Raw genomic sequence first — 17993 nt, 5'->3', positions numbered from 1 at the left:
TCAATATTTGTAACTTTTATTTTATTTTTTTCTGGCATGTAAAGTACAAATAATTAAACAATTCCATGAAAAAGTCTTCAAGCGTCTTCAGCTGAAATCCCAGTAATAAATATCCTAGACTAAACTGAAAGGTTTTCATTTGTTTTTCTTTGTTAAATTTTGACTTTGATCATTTGGTCATGTTTGGAAGTATGAGATTTTTGTATTTCTTTCCACTGACAGTGGTGTCAGCAGAACTGTTTTGATCATTTTCACCTTTTGATTTGTTCTACCATTCCAGGAAAATGTAAGAAAAACATCACTAAGTTACTGCGTCCCCTCTTCTAAATAAATAGACACAAAATACAGTTGGTTGAGAAACAGAAGGACCACTCACCCCATTACTACCCTAGAGACTCCCAAGAAAACCTTCTTGCAGCTTTTTTTCAGCACTGTTTTATTATGCCTCGGCTCTTGGCCCGGTTTGTCTTTGCATCTCATTGCTTCAGAAAATATTAGTTTCAATCGGACAAATTCATTCAGGTGATTTCTGAATTCAGTGCTCTTCCAGATAAGGAATCATTATCTTTTTTTTAAAGTACATTTTGAACCATCAGCTTAAACAGGAAAGCATCTTGAGAGTCTTTAACAAGTCAAAACCAAGGACACCACCCTGTTGTTGGCTAATTGCTGGACCCCGGCCGGATGGGCCAGATGGGCCGAAAGCCTCGCTACAGGGACGTCTCGTGTCTCAGGGGTTCACCGAGTGGTTGAAAAAACAAGACTGTGATTAGATTAAATAATTAAAAGATATTCATTTAACAAGACAAACAGAACACAGGCAGTAAAGGCATAACATCTAGCACACAGCATGTATGTTTATACACTTCAATTAGGTAAATATAGCAGTGCATTCTTTGACTATGGAGAACATTTCCAAATCATACTTCTAAAGCTGTTTTTCTATTTGTCCCCCTTTTTAAGAAACGAAATGGTGTAACCACAATTTTGGCAAACTTAAAATCTTTTAAACTTGCAAATATAATGAAATAAACCATAAATATACACAAAACATACTTTATACGAGGCAATAATAATAATAATCATAATAAATAGTTTTTAAGTTAACAATAAGTTAAAACTACAAGCTTAAAGTCGCCCAAATAATACAAGTTTGTTGGCGCTATTTTGAATTTTTTCTGTTTAAATTATTTTTATGTTGCAACGAAAGCTACCACAGACTTTTACAAACACAATTGAACACAGTTTGATTGAAATAAAAAAAGTCTAACTAAGTCTAAAATCTGCATACACCGTCAAAACTGCAACTAATTAAATAATGGAAGAAAATAAAACATTACCCAATCAATGCAACCGAACAAAAATCTTTGACCCATGTGTGTTCTCTATGGCAACATCAACAACACAAATACGCTAATTTAACAAGTGAGTCTTGATATGTAAATGAAATCAATAAATTACAAGAAAAAAAAATGATATTTGAAATTGACATGGGCTAAAACTGATGATATATTAGACAGTATTCCTTTCAAGGTCGTTAAGAATTGCTCTTTTAAGTCAGCCAGATATGCTTTTTTTTGTCGAGCTTGCATGGTCAGAGCACAAATTAGGGGGCTGAGGAAGTGATTATGGAAATGTCGAGATCCGAGCTCTCATTGATTGTTTGATTTTTTTCTTAATGAGTCTGTTTCGTCTGAACTTTTGCTCCTTTCGTTATCCTGCAAACCTTTCAAGTGTGACGTTTAATTTCTTTTTTAAAAAATATATATCATTTGTAATCAGTCAATATAAAAACAAAGCACATTGCACTTACTGTTCCATAGGAAAGTTTTTTTGTCTTTTTCAATGATTATTGTTGTTGTTGCTCAAGCAGTGTAGTACTGTTTCCTGCCATGGTCCTTGGCTCTCTACTGTTCATCAGGTTGTAGGTCTTTTTATAGGCTGTGTATGAAAGGTGTTTTCAGGCTGTGGGATTGCTTTGTGGGTTGACTGTACTACATCGGACATGGCTGGGTAAACAACTCCAGCTGCAGTTCAACGTGGCCTGTTATCTCGGTTGTTTCTAAACGTCTATCACTCGTCTCACCAAGTGCTCAGTCCTATGGTGCTCTCTCTCTTTTTGCAAATTGCTCGACCCCAAAAATGATCTAGATGAGACCTTTTTATGTGGCCAGCTCTGAACACAAAAGCAACTATCATTCAGAGTATTTCAGGGATGAAACAGTATGAGTCAGATCAGAAGATGCCAGAGTAAGGTGTGCAGTGTTTACATTTTTTAAAGGATTCAATTGGTCACGAGACGAAGCAATGATTTACATGTCGGGGGGGAAATACATTATATGGATGTGTACAATTGTTTCCTTCGTCTAGAGGTGATCATCATTAAGGTTTTTTAAATCTCTGATATGCCTTTTTTATTCGTCGTGTGCAAATTGGATGACTTTATCTGTTTCATTTTTAGCATTTGGTTTTAGTCGTTGTAAGATTAACAAATGCAAACTGATATGCGCAACTTAAGATAACAGAAATTGGAGAGGGTCCTTATTCAATAAATAACATAGATTTGTACAGCAATTACTCAGGGAATAATATAGTTAGTCTTAATTAATCCTTCTTGCAACTGACTTGCGAAGCAATTCTTTGGCAAAAAATCAAATCTATCTAATCATGAAGAATCATGCTCAGTGTTCATAATGAATCTGTATCACTGTTTGAATCTGTGTTTTTAACCTTTTTATTTGCAAGCAGCTATTCCGTTTGTTTTTTTTTCAGCTGGGCAGTGAGCCAGTCTCACTGCAGCTTTGTCTGGGATTCTCAAGTCAAAGAACTTCACTTCACTGCACCATCATTAAAGCAACACTGTACACAAATCCAGGACAAATGATGGGAGTGTGTGTTCACGCACTCAAGAGTACAGATGTGTCTGTCAGGTTGTACCCTAACTTTACATTTAATTTATTTTTCTTTCTTTTTTACATCTAATTTGTTTTTGTTCAGTTTGTTTCAATCGTCTCCATATGCTTGAACAGTTATGTTTGTATGAGATACAATGTTCCTTCGCCCCCTCCCTAAATCCCCTCCCATACACCGCATGCTTATTCCCCCTTACTCTGCAAAGATCAGAGGGTTTAAAATAAAGCCATGCGATGTCCCAATTTTTCCAAGCTTAAGAATCTGTAAAAATTCAGCACAAGGTCTTGTTCCTTTGTATGTATAAAAATAGATTTATCTCTAATGTAATCCTTTCAAAGAGATCGTCCTCTTTGGCTAACACAGCGTCATTTAGAAAAGCAAAAGCAAAAATGTCTTGATATACTTGACCTTATTTAATCTATTATCATGTGCAAATGTCTTGATATTGTTAGACATTAGCTCTCCCCCATGGTACATCTAGGTCTGGTCTTTAACAGACATTCAACTAGACAGGTTGGCATTAATGTTTCATCAAGGGTTCCATAAATAATTTTCATGCATTTGGGTTAGGGATATTTAGAGAAATGCTATTTTTGTGGTAGGGCCAAACAGATCTGAAGCAAATAAATACAAATCGTTCTGCTGTAAACAGAAGTATAATTATGACAGTAATTTGTAGGCTTGATGTTGTACAGTCATTATTTGAGAGGGCAGGAGTTCAGATTTCCTGGGAAGCTTTTTTTTTAAGAGAATAAAAGGTTTTTAAATAAAATCGAGAAACATTTGGCAAAGCTGAAGGAAGTGGTAATCTTTCGCCTCGGTGGAAAAGTGATCTTTTTTAACATTGCCAGATATCATCGCTCACACACCTGACTCTGAAGTCAGTTTTAAATGTTCTCTTAATCTGCTCTTTTTTTAAAGTACTACTTTATATGTTCAACAGAATGGTAAACCTAAACCTCACGTTTGAGCTTCTACCTCTTCACTAGACTGAAGAATAATACCGGTGCTCTTGGGTTTTTTTGCTCATCTGTGTTACTTCAGACCTCTTAAGACTGTTTGTCAGTCAATGGGGTGGGTTGATATAAAGAGAGATGTCAACCCAAACCATGGCTCACAAAGTGGCTCCATTCAAAATGGTGAATCTAAAGTTCAGGTTCAGTGAAGAAGTGGCACAGAAAGAGAGAAAACACCGGTATTTTTCTTTGGCTGTGGCTGTGAAATGATTCCCCCTCGCTCTCGTCTACTCCTGCCCACGGGAGAGTTACCTATGAACACTGTCAGCATGGGAGCTCTGCCACTCTGCTCTGAGTTTACAGACACTCTGTTTGTGTGAGGACCATCCTGAAGATAGGTTAGAAGAAATACAGGAACTTTTTCTGTGAACTAAATTTTTTTTTTAGATTTATATATCTCCTAGACTTTGATCTATGTTTGTGTTATACATACGTGTACTATTGTGTTGTTCGGTGTGAGACTATGAGGGAAAGAGTGATTCTGACGGCCTTCGGACTGCTCTTCTCTGTGACCAGTATTCATTGGTTGACCTATATCTAATTAGGTCTGAGCTAACAAGCTCACATAGGGTAGAGAAACTGCCTTTACGCTAGGCACCACCTAATGAAGGTCAGGAAACAGTAGTCAAAGTTTCTAGAAAATGCTTACATACTCGGCTATTATACCACCTTAAATATATAGTTATATTTTTTTAATAGACGTATATAAGAGAACACTGTTTTTTAATTTCATTTTCTTTGATCTAAAAAAATCGCTGATTCAAAATGCCCAAGTGTAAAAAAGTGACTACATCCTCTCCAGCAGGATAAAGGGAGAGATGGTGGGGTAAGAGTTAAGGTAAATTGCACATATTCTATCATTTAAATTTTTTTTGATCGATTTGTTCATCAGTTGTCTTCATTTGCCTGAATTCAATCAAAGCACTCAGTACACATTCTCTGTCACATTCGTTAGACTGTCTCCTAAATAGATAGCTCTTGCCCCTACCCAACAAACCAGCTACGTACCCCTTCTAATTCAATCCAGGCAAATATATAGGGAAGGACTAGCATGTTGTGTAAAGAGAAAAGAAAAACTCCACTAGTGTGTTTGATACTCTGACTCGTGTATGCTTGAGTATGGATATGTTTGGTCATGTGTGTGCATGTGGGTGTGTATCTGCCTGTTTGTGTTTGGGGTAATATATCATGAATTTGTGTGAGAATGTGTCAGAGAGAGACTCAGTCCAGGCCCAGGTAGAGTGAAGGCAGAGGGAGCTCAGGTGGCCCTCCCTGCAGGTCGAAGGAGCTGGTGCCAGCAGCCTCTCTCTCTCAGGCCTTGTGCTGCTTGCTGGTCTTGAAGGAAACCTGCAGCACGCGGTCACCCAGGCGGTAGCCATTAAGGCTAGCGATAGCCATGGCAGCTTCGTCGTAATTGGTCATCGTGACAAAGCCAAAGCCCTTACATTTGTTGGTGGTGAAGTCACGGATGACCTTGACATTGGTGACAGCGCCGAAGGGCCCAAAGAGCTGCCACAGGACGCTCTCATCCGCCTCAGGGGACAGGTTGTATACAAAGATGCACCAGCCGGCTCCAGTTGGACCAGTGAGGTTGACTCCGGCCAGACTGGTCATGCTGTCAATTGTGATGGGGGAGAATCTGGGGAAGAGAGTAGGAGAGCTACCATGGGTGTCATTCTGAAGTTCAACACAGCATTCAGTGATCTATACTGTCTCTTATGGCCATGTTTCTCAGTGAGAAATGATAAAGACTGTAGTTGGGTATGGAGTCAGGGGACCCCATCTCCATTCCCTCTGCTGTACAGTTAGTAGGTAAATATGTGTGGGCACCACAGTCGCTCCAAACAACCTGCTTTCATACAAAATGGCACTGTGCGCCCTGAGACACACACACCTACACAATGTGCATGTTTTCTCTGCTGACCAAAGCCTATGGAAGAATTAAACACATGAATCACAATGTTCAACGAAAATCACAGTGTATCGAACAAAACACAGAAACCTAGAGAGGGATGAAAAGCAAATTGGAATCAAATCATACACAAACTGGAGCAAACAGAGGAGACGTAAACGGAATCTGGTATGTCCATGCTGGTGAAAAAAAGGGGACATTAAAGCAACTGAAACTGACAATGTTAGTTCATAAAGAAATACATAAAACTTATTTCTATTAATTCAAAATAAAAGAACGAAAAGGTTAAACAAAGCCATGCCAGAATACCCTGCTGTTGGAAGGCTGCACCATTGCTCATTGCAATTACTGTTAGTATTTAGTTGTCTGGGCTGCTTCTGTGACATGGCTAAATGGGCAGTGGGTATTAAGAATTACGGCCATTAGATCTGATTTTGAGATGAAGTCAGCAGGTGGTATTCCAGGCACTTTGTTTGAGGTTTAATTTTGGCATGGATGCTTTTGAAAATACACCTTTGGCATTTACCTCTTGACTCCGTAGCTGGCGTTTAGTAAATTGTCGAGTCTGCAACGCAAGAGGGAGAATGAAGGGGATGAAGAAGTTAGTTATGAGAGCTACAAGGAAGTGGGGCTTTCAGATAACATGCTGCTCCTTCACCAGCTGGCCTCCAGAGGGCATCCTTCACTGCAACGCATTTCCAAACCATCCAATCTCAAACTGATGCAGTATAAAGTAGTTCTGTGAATATATGCCCCATCTGGTAGTTACTGTTATTATTGTTGATGTTTACGCTCCAAAAATCGATTCCCCTTAAATATTTTAGATATAGGATATACAATATATGTGTCCTTGGTAATTTCTCATCAACTGATTACAATAATTATCCATACTGAAGTCATTAGCGTTCAAACTTGTGAGGCAATCTATAGCTGTTGGTGAGGTTCCATGAACATAATGAATTCTTGAATAGTTACTTTCAAACCTTTAATTAATTTCCCTCAAAAGACGTTCCCAATATATGGCAATTTCAACTTTCGGATAGCTATGATGCCTATGCAGGATAGGTACAGTTCGAAGGTTCAGTATTATTCCCCCTAAACAAAGATTTATTTAGCGTTTGTTTTCTTATTGTATTTGGAAAAATCAAATCTGGTCTCTTACATTGGTTTTGAGCTGTTATTTGGATCTGGTCCCTTTCCAAGTGAAGGGATCATGCTGCAGTTTAAAAGAAAGTCAGAGAGAAAGAATGAGAAGGAGGGACAATGAGATATTGCCTATTCCTTCTGAAATATCAAGCAATGGCATTGCTTAGAGGAACAGCTTGCTAATACGATGTGTTAACATGGACAGAAAGTGCTATTATTCGTTTTTTGAGTTGTTTCGATTACATATTTTCTTCTTACAAAAGAAGACCACATGTGCTGTTTTTGGGGTGTGCCACTTCATCGGATTTTTTCTTGTACATCTATTCTTAGCATTTCTCTGTTGTAATAGAGGCTTGACAATAAAAGGAAGAACATTCAGAAACTTGACGATGACTGTTAAGTGAGGTTAAGGTTCAGTACCTGAAACGCTGAGTCTGGTGGTGGAGGGGCCCCGTGTAGCGGCGGGCAGCCGTCTGGTACAGCTGAGTCAGTAAGGCCTGGCCCGTCTTCTGGCTGGGGTTGTTGGCGAATTTGACAGTGATTGGCTCAGCGGCACCCAAAGGCTTCTGTCCGTTCAGACCTTTGATGGCCTCCTCCGCTTCATTTCGCTTGTCAAACCGGATGAAGCCCACTCCTCGTGATATGCCTGCTCCGATTAAGAAGAACAACAAATGTTACTACCTTGGCATCATGGACGGCTGCTACCTACAAGTCTCAACCACATTCAGAGAATTGTTGCTGTGGTGACAGCTCCAAAAGTAAAATAAGGCTATACCTGTGACCTGGTCCACTAGAATGCGGGATGTGATGATGCGACCATATTGGGAGAACAACTGTTCCATGTCCTTCTGGCTCATGGTTTTGGGGAGTCCACTCACATATAGATTGGCATCACGAATAGATGCCGAGCTTGGCCGGGCATATGATACCTGTAACAGTCAAATGAAAGAAGTTAATGAGTGATTTAGAAATAAAAAATAAAAAAGTATACTAATGTAAGTTGTTCTAAAGACTTGATGTAACCCCAAAGAGTTTCAAACAACTTCCCAACAAACAGTCTTCATTAAGATGGTTGATTCCTTCTCATTTGCCATCGCCATATTCCAGACTGTCCCTTTGCAATCTGTGGACTTAATCCGTGCCATAAACTCACACTTGGATAGAATGAGACGGTCTCAGAAACAATATGATGACTGCAACCTTTAGCCAAACTGATACCAATTATCAGTTAACAAGCTCAAGTGTGAGCTCTGTTTTTGCACTCAAAAACATCATCCTAAATTGATGCATTTTCCAGAATTCACTGGTGACTTAATTAACGCTCGGCCATTTTTGGTGCGTCTGTGTTGACATCCCTGTGGTTTTTGTCTTGGTCTACTTTTCAAAACATTTTCCATCTAGTGCTGCAGATGAATATCTGACTGACTGTGAAAAGAGAACTTGTAAATATATTCTTGTTTTGGTGTGGACAGGAGCATGTGAGCACGTTTGTGGTAGATAATCCAGTTCGGTGCATTGTTGGCAGTGCTGTGTTTTGTGTGTGTGATGCAGAGACAGAGTGAGTGTTGTCTGAGATAGGCTGATCTGCCCTCCCTGCCCTTCCTCCTTCCTTTGTCTCTATCCTCTTGGGGAGAGCAGCTCAACTGGCAAACAGCAAACAATGTAAGTGCATCACAAGACTCGCAGGATCCTTGACTACTCATAAACACACTGTTCAGGCAGCTCACATTGTTTTTAAGTAAGAATAAAAATGTTAACAGATTCTCAGAAGATATATGCCAGATTAAAATGTTTCTTAATGCACAGCTAAAAAGAAAGCTGGGATGTAAATTAAAATGAATTGAAAGTGATTTGTCAAATGAATACAGGTGTTCGGATTTCAGCCGTCAGCACTAAGCACCAGTGCCTTTTGTGTACACAGACGGACTGTATGAGCAGGAGGGTTGTGTGGTGCAGTGATTAGGGTGTTCTGGACGAATCAGGGGGGAGTTGCTGTGTTCGGGGAGCAGAGGCTGCCCTATAATTAACCCTCTCCCTGTCGCTCCCACAGTACAGATGGTGCCTGAAGCCCATATGGCCTCTAATCCTGTCATTGGCATTCTGCTCCCTGAGCTACCCCCTACCTTCCACTGCTGCCCCCCTCCCTCACAGCCTTACCAATGTCTAGTAAAGCTTTTCTTCCAAAAAAAAAAGAAAGAAAAACTTTTGTCCAGAGGACCTATTTTTATTGAACTTTTTTTTCAGAGGTTAATTTCAGGGAGAGCATTACATCATGTTGTATGATATAAATGAACATGATCTCCGGGGTCAGAAATTAAAATGTTCTGAAAGCTGTTTTATGATATTCTAAACTCTATGAATACACTTTACTTACTTACTTCAACAAATCTTCCTTTATCCATCCTTCCAAATTGAAACTAATTCAATTGCTTGACTTCTGCTGCTAATGGCTTGCTGTTTGATTATCAGAATTAACCCCCTCACCCCCACCCCCGCCCCCACATTCATGGACAGCTGTTGGGAGATCACCTGCTCTGCTCTCTCACAGATTTGATTTCTCAATCCTGCAGTTAGTCAAAATCTTTGATCTACTTTGATCAGGCCTGGGGGATGGAAGGAAGCAGTGTTTAATAATATGTCCCTGGTCCCCCCCCCCCATTTGATCTGGGGACAAAGAACCCCCCTAATTAGCCTCAACTGGAGGCAGATGGGGTAACCTGGACTGACCCTTGTGCACCACAGTCAGGCTTCCTAATTACATTTCCATCACAATAACCTCTGCATGCTGTCCGCCCCTTGCTTTCTGACCTCCACTCTCCTTCTCTTTACACCCCATCTTTCACTCTCTTTGTTCTTGCCACCACTCCCTTCTGCCTCCTCCTCCTCCTCCCCATTTTCCTCCTCTCCCTCTGTCACGTCTGCCACCACCTCTCAACGCGCCCCCTCCCCAAATAAATCCCCACTTCCTTTTTTGTTGTCTAGTACAACGCCAAGAATGAAAATATGAGAGTGAATGTTGTAGATATTGACCAAGCTCCTCACCTTGATTGTTTTAGTCTGCAGTTTGAGACCATTGAGTGTGTTGATGGCCTTATCTGCATCATTTGGATCCACATAATTTACAAAGCCATATCCCAAACTCTGACCTGGACACAAACAAAGAACCACAGTGGTGTCAGGGATTGTCAAACCAAAGTGTTGTGGCAGTGTTTTAAATCATCATAGATAAATAATGTTACCTGTTATCTTGTCTCTGACTAGTTTGCAGGACTCAATCTCTCCGATGCTACCAAACAAACTTTTGAACTCTTCCTGGGTCATGTTCTGAGGCAGATAGTTGACGATCAGGTTGGTTTTGCTGTCGTCTGTGGAGCCATTGGTGCTAATGACTGGACCGTTTGGCAGACTGGTTCCGCTGGGACCGTTGGACACCTGGGTTTCCATGGTGCTGATTATCTGCTGAGGAAGAGGGTGGGGTTAGATTCATAATTCACAAAGAGACACAAAGGACACAGCAGTAATATGGCTGGATAGAGGTGCACATGCTAATATTGAACATGTTTAATTAATGCACAGAAAACCAGACCTACAGACAGGCTGTGCACTTTGTCATCGTCAGAGGGAAAGGTCAGGAATCAGCATTGCTAAAATGGAGATGGATGCAACGTCTGAACTCTCCCCTCCCCCACTTTTACCCCATCTTTCCTCCTCCATAGCTCCGTGCCTCTGGTCCTGCAGATGTCACAGTCCTTTTTCCTTACTCTACCCCTCCCCCTACTCTGTTTCAGGGTCAAACACCATTACATCATTACACAGGGACAGATAATAGTAAGTGTGTATGAGGTTGGCAGGAGTCGAGATGAGGGACAAAAGGGAGTGTGGCCAAATTTAAATGGATTTTGTTAAACAAAGATTGAGGTATATCCCAGTATGTTTTAAAAATATCTACCCATTTATTCTTCTGACTCAATGTTATTGTGCAGTCAACTGACGTTTATTTTTTGTAAGTGGAGAAATGTTGTTTGCCAGTGCACGGTGTAGTGTCTGTGCCTCCTGTGTTGCTTAAATTGATCCACAGGGGATTCTCAAGAAGCATCTGTGTGGTCAGAAACAAAACTTCCTGCTCCACTTTCGCTTTCCCTTTCCTCACACCTAAACACCTATCTCCTCTCTCTGGATCGTTATTTCCAGTGGAAAATCACTGCAAACTCTCTGCCTTCAGGTAAACAAAGGACAAACGTTTTCAACTGGTTTCAGAGTTGAGGCTTATCTTTGTTCTTTGAAATGAAAAAAAAAATTACATTTTACTTGCTATTTCTGATATACAAATTGAATATAATAACGTGCAATTTGAAATAACATCAGTATGATTGTTACCTTCTAAACATTGGTAGTTTGACTTCCTGAATATTTTGATTGTCTGCATATGTGCATGTCTACTTACACCATCCTTGTTGCAACTATAACAAGCCACTTTAACTGTAGCATGTGTGTGCATTTGCAGTACCTAATTAGCTGAAAATGTGATGCCTTAAATGTCTGTATTCCTTCCTCAGTAAAAAAAAAAAGTAAGGTGTTTGGATAAACAGTGTGATTGCATGTACAGTGAGTTGGCACTGCCAAAATGTAAATTGTTATGTCAGATTGTGGGTTTGAGCTGTTCCACATCTCGAGCTGGTGGGTGTTATGAATGTCAATAAGGCTAAATGAGTCTCCTCTTAAGCTCGTGTAGTCCAAAGCAACTGAGGGACTTAATCATGAACCTTGGAATTATTTAAAAATTATATAATCAAGGGATTTATAAAGAATTACAGTAGATTCCACTAAAATATGAATATCATTTAGAAAAGAAACTTTTACCTGACTGATTAGCATCTGTGGACTTTTAGAATAATTTCCTTTAATACATTTAAAAAACAGCTTTTTTCTCAATCCCTTTATCTCATCCAGCTTTTCATGCTATCTGAAGTGTTTTCTTTATAAATGACCGAGGAATGATCCCAGACAGAATGACTATTATTGACCCAGGAGAGGAGATTCTGTTCATTCGCTGCCCTTCATCTCTTCTGTTATTATTCAGGCTCTGTTTCTGTGTTATCCTCACATTATTATAATGACTCCTTCTTTTACATTTTCCCCTTTAAATTTACATGACATTTAATGTGTTCTCTCTCTTTTTCCAGCTTCTGAAAATGAGTCTGTCTAGCCTGCGTCGTCTCTGTAACCTGCTTTCTGCTCTGATCTTTACCTCCACTCGGGTTGCCCAGGTAACCGCCCCTGAAAGACTGCATTGTTTCTAATGGCTTTCTTACTTTAGGCTGAGTGTGTTTGTGTCTCTGCCTATTAGGAGCAGATATACAGGTCAGAGATTTTTTACTCTGTGTATTAATATTATATGGCCCTGCAGAGGCAGGGACCATCATAAGTCAAATTGGTAATGACAAGGGGAGAAGGAGCACAGTGACGGAGTTAAGACAGCCTAAAAATAAAATACTTCAGACACATCACTGCACAAAGGCAGTACAACGAAGAAAGCAAACTGTCAAGATTCTGATGCACGGCTAAAATACCTTCTGACTTTCTTTTCAATGCCATAATGAATTACAAGATTTATACAAGCTGACAAAAGGGTAGAATAAAGCTGGTATATTGTAGTTTTGTCAAATTAACCTGGGAAAATGTGGTTTGATGAGATACATCGGACTAACAGAAATGAGCAACTGAAAATGTCCCAAATATGACAAAAGCATTTTGAAGGGATGAAAAAAACATATTAGGGCAAATTTGACTCGCCAACTGAAATAACCCTCAGCATGGCAGAACACACATCCCCAGTGAACACAGTGAAGTTATATAATTCACAGACCCACTGAGTAAGGGCTGGGCACTGAGATTGGCTGACACAAGCAGCAACTAAGATAGTTGCTTGATAAAAGAAATGGAGGAAGACAGCATGCTTTGACGTTCTTTGAAACAAATTGGGAAAGATAAAAAACCAAAGAGGACTGTTTCATCTTTAGGCAGTCATATTTCATTTTGTGTACCAACAACAAAAATTAGATAGTCTAGAGTTTGGTTTGACATAACCCAATTACTCTGACATGAAGAGACGATAAATCATTGTGATGTCAGAGGAAGGCTGGCAAAAGCACGAATAATCTCTATCCGCCCAGTATAGATCTACTCCAGCTTTTTCCTCTACTAGAGACAATAAAATGTTCACTCCGTGGGCAGCTTAACCATGGCGTACTGGGCGTACATATGGCATGGGAGTTTATGCATATAATTTCTGTTTTCTCTAAATACATTTCTTGGTTTTAATCTAACACCAAAAAAAAAACATGGCACAACAATAATCTTTTAAAGCTGCTCTTTTTCAAATCCAGCAGTTAGGGTAGCACTACTTCTATTTTGGGGTTCGCTGAGATCTCCCTTAATATTTAATGCACTGCATCAGCATCGCCCACACATGGTCGCAGACTTGCACGCAAACAAGAGCCCTGCCTCCACTGCCAAACACATGAACCCAGACTTGCACGCAAACAAGAGCCTTGCCTCCACTGCCAAGCACACGTACCACCTACACTGTACACAATTAAATTACAAAACACAGAAGCATTAGACGACTGAATGTAAACGCAAGCAGTGTTCTTCATCCTCTGATGCTTTCCCAATTCATTTCTGCTCCAAATGCAGCACTGCAGGCTATACTACACAGGAGAATAATTGCTACCCAGTTTAGTCATGACATGATATTTGCCACATTATATGTAACAATGCAAGAATGAAGAATAACTAGAAATGAGATGGTCATCATCCTGTTTTGTATTGGCATATAGTGTCTGGAAGTATTTGTCTTATTTTAAATTCAGAGTTTAAGATGTGTTTTAATTCTCTTTATAGACAAAATTTAACGTCAATCAAGACGCAAACTGTCAAATAAATATTTTAACTTAAAATTGTGATGTTAATAATGTCTCATTTTTCTCTATATCCTTGGTCCACATCAAAATGCATTATATAAAGATGTGTTTTTCTTAAGGCATAAATCAAACTGAATGCAAGGCTGAAGTGTAAATGAGCCTTCTAAATAACACAGATTACAGGATTATCCCAAACAAAGGGCATTAGCCACACTCTCTGCAGCTTAAGGGATCATGGTGGCAGCTGTAAAACAACAGGACGACAGGAGTCACAGCTCATGTCAGCCATGCACCGAGGCTCCGTCCCATTCTCCGCTTCGCAGACTTGGAATAAAAAAAAAATCTAAAAGATTTCTTCTCTCCGAGTCGCATGTGCTACTTTGATAGATGTGAGCCGACAACGTCAAATGCTCGGGGAGACAAATCTGTCCTGCAAGTCCTTGTAGCATGAGGGGCGCTCTCCAGCGTGCTGAAAAAGGGAGTGGCCTTCGGACGGTCTCATTTGAGGCCACAGAGGCCTGTAGATTCGATCAAAGACCACTAAGGCGTTTTATTTATCATCTTTTTTTAAACTAAAATCACGATTTAACTTTATTTCTTTATCCATAAATCTCATATATCTTTATTTTAATACGAGACGCATGACACAACCTCTCGATTTCTCCGTTTCTCTTATTTTGCCCCCCTCTTTTTAAAAAAAAATGGCAAGACTTGTGAGCTCTGCAGGCATTCATGAACCGTAGCGCCTTTTTGCTGAATAAACGTATTGAAACGACCAAACAAAAGAGCCACCCGTTCCTCCTCTTCTCCCTCGCAGAGGCTATGGCAGCACTATGAATATTAATGTAAACAGTGGCGCTTTGTGTCTTGGCCAGGGGCTGCAGGACTCTCCGGGAACAATGACTGTTACAGTTGCCAGCTACGATTCAAAAACGCCTCGATAGGTCAAATAAAATATCACCAATAAACTAAATATGTATTTACTAACCTTACAAAGATCGGCCTCCTTCGCCAAATGAATGGCCTTGCAGCTATTTAGTGTAAGTTGCAATTAAAAAGCTGGTTAGACTAAAATATTTTCTAATGAAGGGAATAGCCACTATTAGCCTATAAATAGTCCTACAAATAACTATTAACAAAAAAATACAGTTTTTATGTAAACCTAAAAAAATACGAGGTCTGGGTTTCATTAAATTCCAATATTACTTGTGTCATAGAATCATCAACATTTGTTTCCGCAAAACATGATTGTGATCAAAAGTAGCCCCTGAAGTTAGCAGTGCAATGTGAGAGATATAAGGCACGGTCTCCGCCTCTTTCTTCCCAACAGGCTTTATATTTGTTGCTGATAATTACACTCGGTCGTTGGCAACAGGAGGCAAATCGCTGCTTACGTAACATAATTGCATTTAACGTCTCATGTAAGTTAGACAGGTCATATCTTAACTGTGAAGAATAAAACACGACATGAAACCTTTCAATATATTTGTGTGTGTGTGTGGGAGATATTGGACTAAATGCTTTGTAACCTTTTACATTCAACTGCCTTATGTCCTAGCTTTTTCAACTTAACATCAAGGAAGTGTTAGGGCTGGTTTTACAGTGAGGCCTTGGCTGCCCTTGCCCTTGAATTGTGTAAGTGCTTTGGATAGGTTATCTGACTCAACGCTTTTATTTGCTTGGCACTGCGGTACAGGCATGGAGGACTGCGGACCATGTGGAGGGGAGCTACATCCTCTGTCGCTGTGATTCTGTCGAGGCATGCTGTGGACAATAGGTAATGCACAACAAAGAGAAACTAAAATTGGATTCTGAAATGTGTCAAGTGGACAGTTGGAGCCTCGCAGGTGATGAAACAGCGTGCCGACCACCTTCATTTTGCAAGATTATTATTTTTTTAAGATATTAATTGCTAACCGTTTCAAATTGGGTGAAATGAATCTTAAAGTTGTTCATGGACCAACTCCCTCCCTCACATCTTGTTCCTGTTATGTGTTAAATAATGTAGGCTAGTTTGTTTTCATAATATTAGTCATAGACTGAACAGCCTGACATTTTGTTTTCTGTGGATTAAATAACAATCGTAAGGCGTTATGTCGTTTTCTAGCAAAGTAGTAAAATATTCCATGTTATCTTTCGTCACTTTCACAAGCAGTGTTTTGTATTTATTTTTTTACACCTGCACGTGTTTTGGTTTGCTTTGTGCAGCAGCTGCGCTGATTCTTATTTCTTTAATTCCTGGCTTCTACCATTTGATGTAAATGCGTCTGGTCTTAATTGGTCTGCCGTGAACATTAGAGCATGTCAAGAGGTAAATGGGAGGAGGCCTTTGAGGCTTCAAGGCCCTCGTTTGGTGCTCACGTCCACCAGAGACACGCCCAATCCGGCCGTCTGCTCACAGCAAAGCTAATTTACAACCGCTTCCATCCTCTTTTATCCGACCAGCGCAGCGCATGGCCATCTTGTACTGTATGCGATGTGAAATTCGCTTAAAATGGAGATGTCCGTGCGTGTCCTTACTGTCGCGGCCTCTGATTTCCAGCCCATTTACTCGGTTGCATCGCAACGAGAACCCTGAGGAATTTGGACTTAGTCTGATTCAATGCAAACCGATGGATGCGTAATTTCCCTCCTCCCCCTCCCCCTCCCGGAGTGACTCGACCCTTTTTTCATTTGCCTTGCTGGATGGGCCCTCAGCCTCCAAGGCATCATGTTTTGTCTCGGAGAACCGTCTCCAGCATCCTTGTGCTGCACCAGGCAAATAAAGCGAGACCTCCTCCTCCCCCCCCCCCCCCCCCCCCGTACTGAAGCCAGCGCCTCATCGCCTTTCTCCCTCTCCATCACTGAAATCCTGCGGGATTCCTAAATCTTCACGCCTGCATCTTATGTGCTGTGTAATCAAAGCTGCGACATTGAAGAAGTCGGAGTGGCCGTGATACAACAACGTAAATGCTTTGCCATCTAAAATGGCAGAATAAAGACTTTATCCATCGCTGATGACTGCGGGCTAAAGCGCAGCCGGCATGGCGCATCACTCAGTATGAGATTACTAATTGCCACTATCGATCGTTAATCTTATTAAAATGATATAGCACTGCACATTGGATACAATAAAGGACATTAATGCAAAAGCTTCACTGTGTTTTGGCATGTCGGCATTGCCATGGAGCTCTGTTACACATGATTAGTGTCTCCATGAAAGATATCAGTAAGATGTGGTGTAAATCTGTGTATGGCTACAACACATGTGTACATATTTTGTAGTGCATAACAATCGCAGACTGAGCTACAATGTAGCTGCTACAACATCCCCTTCACAAATATAAGAGAAATAATAAGAGTCATACGTACAGTAACCATTCTTGACGTACAATGAAAGAAATCTAGGTCCTTCTTTGCACTGGTCTTGAAGCTGAATGCTGAGTCTCTGTTTGATCTTCGGCCTTAATATTATGTGGCCCTTATGTTCTGTCAGGAGTCCAAATCAAAAGAAAAAAAAAAGAAAAAAATGAAAAAAATACAATCTTCGCCAGGGAATCTCAGCCCTCTGAGATTGTAGGTGTCCTCTATAGGATGAAAATGAGGAGAAAGGGGTTTTCTACTGGATGATGATGAGGGAGAGTGTTCTCTCCGAGTGGCGTGGGCGATGGTTCAGAAAAAAGAGAAGCAGTGATCCTCAGCAGGGTGTGTCCAGGGGAGGGTGTTCTGGTTCGGCTGTTTTTATGTGTAATTCCCTGCTTCTCTTGCAGTCTCCTTCTGTGCCTCTGCTGCAATGTTCTTCTTTTATGCCTCCTCCTGGCAGGCAGAGCGCGCTGCTGATTGGCTAATTGTGCAGGGAGGTACTACATGGCAGCCATTGCAATGCGCTCTTCTCCCATTATCCCCTTCAGGAGAGATCACCAAGAGCCCCCCCTCCTCCTTCCCCGCCACCCTCCCTCTTCCATCCCTGCCCTTCCATCCCTCCACTCCCTTTTTCTCACATGCCCTTCCTTTCTTCCTGCCCCCCCTCTTCACACACACATGCAGAGCAGAGTGAATAGGGCTCCACCTGCACTTTCAGAACAGATGGGTGCAGCAGAAGAC

General features: G+C 40.7%; 1 protein-coding gene across 14 annotated transcripts; it reads right to left on the bottom strand.

Moving 5' to 3' along the window:
* On the bottom strand, positions 1 to 17692 carry elavl3 (ELAV like neuron-specific RNA binding protein 3). 14 transcript variants are annotated; one of them, XM_061065677.1, is made up of 8 exons: positions 17262 to 17690; positions 10227 to 10446; positions 10030 to 10133; positions 7763 to 7916; positions 7408 to 7633; positions 7004 to 7057; positions 6368 to 6406; positions 1 to 5589 (listed from the first exon to the last, which is right to left on the bottom strand). In XM_061065677.1, the coding sequence occupies exons 1-8, from the start codon at positions 17268 to 17270 to the stop codon at positions 5241 to 5243; spliced, it is 1155 nt and encodes a 384-aa protein (XP_060921660.1). In that variant the 5' UTR covers positions 17271 to 17690; the 3' UTR covers positions 1 to 5240. The 14 variants fall into 14 exon arrangements, with proteins under 14 accessions (XP_060921660.1, XP_060921658.1, XP_060921661.1 ...); XM_061065675.1 differs by having other exon boundaries at positions 7408 to 7636; positions 17262 to 17687; XM_061065678.1 differs by having other exon boundaries at positions 1 to 5568; positions 7408 to 7636; positions 17262 to 17687.
* Between the last annotated feature and the right edge of the window lie 301 nt (positions 17693 to 17993).

Source organism: Labrus mixtus, chromosome 20 (assembly GCF_963584025.1).
Source record: "Labrus mixtus chromosome 20, fLabMix1.1, whole genome shotgun sequence".
NCBI lineage: Eukaryota > Metazoa > Chordata > Actinopteri > Labriformes > Labridae > Labrus > Labrus mixtus.
Note: the sequence above shows the minus strand (reverse complement) of the source record. Positions and strands in the feature narration are given on the sequence as shown.

Excerpts from the sequence above, each read along its gene's own strand:
- elavl3 (XM_061065675.1), bottom strand. Across the intron at positions 10,134-10,226 it reads AGTCAGAGACAAGATAACAG|GTCAGAGTTTGGGATATGGC; the intron begins GTAACATTATTT and ends GTTTGTGTCCAG. Across the intron at positions 7,637-7,762 it reads TCTAGTGGACCAGGTCACAG|CAGGCATATCACGAGGAGTG; the intron begins GTATAGCCTTAT and ends TCTTAATCGGAG.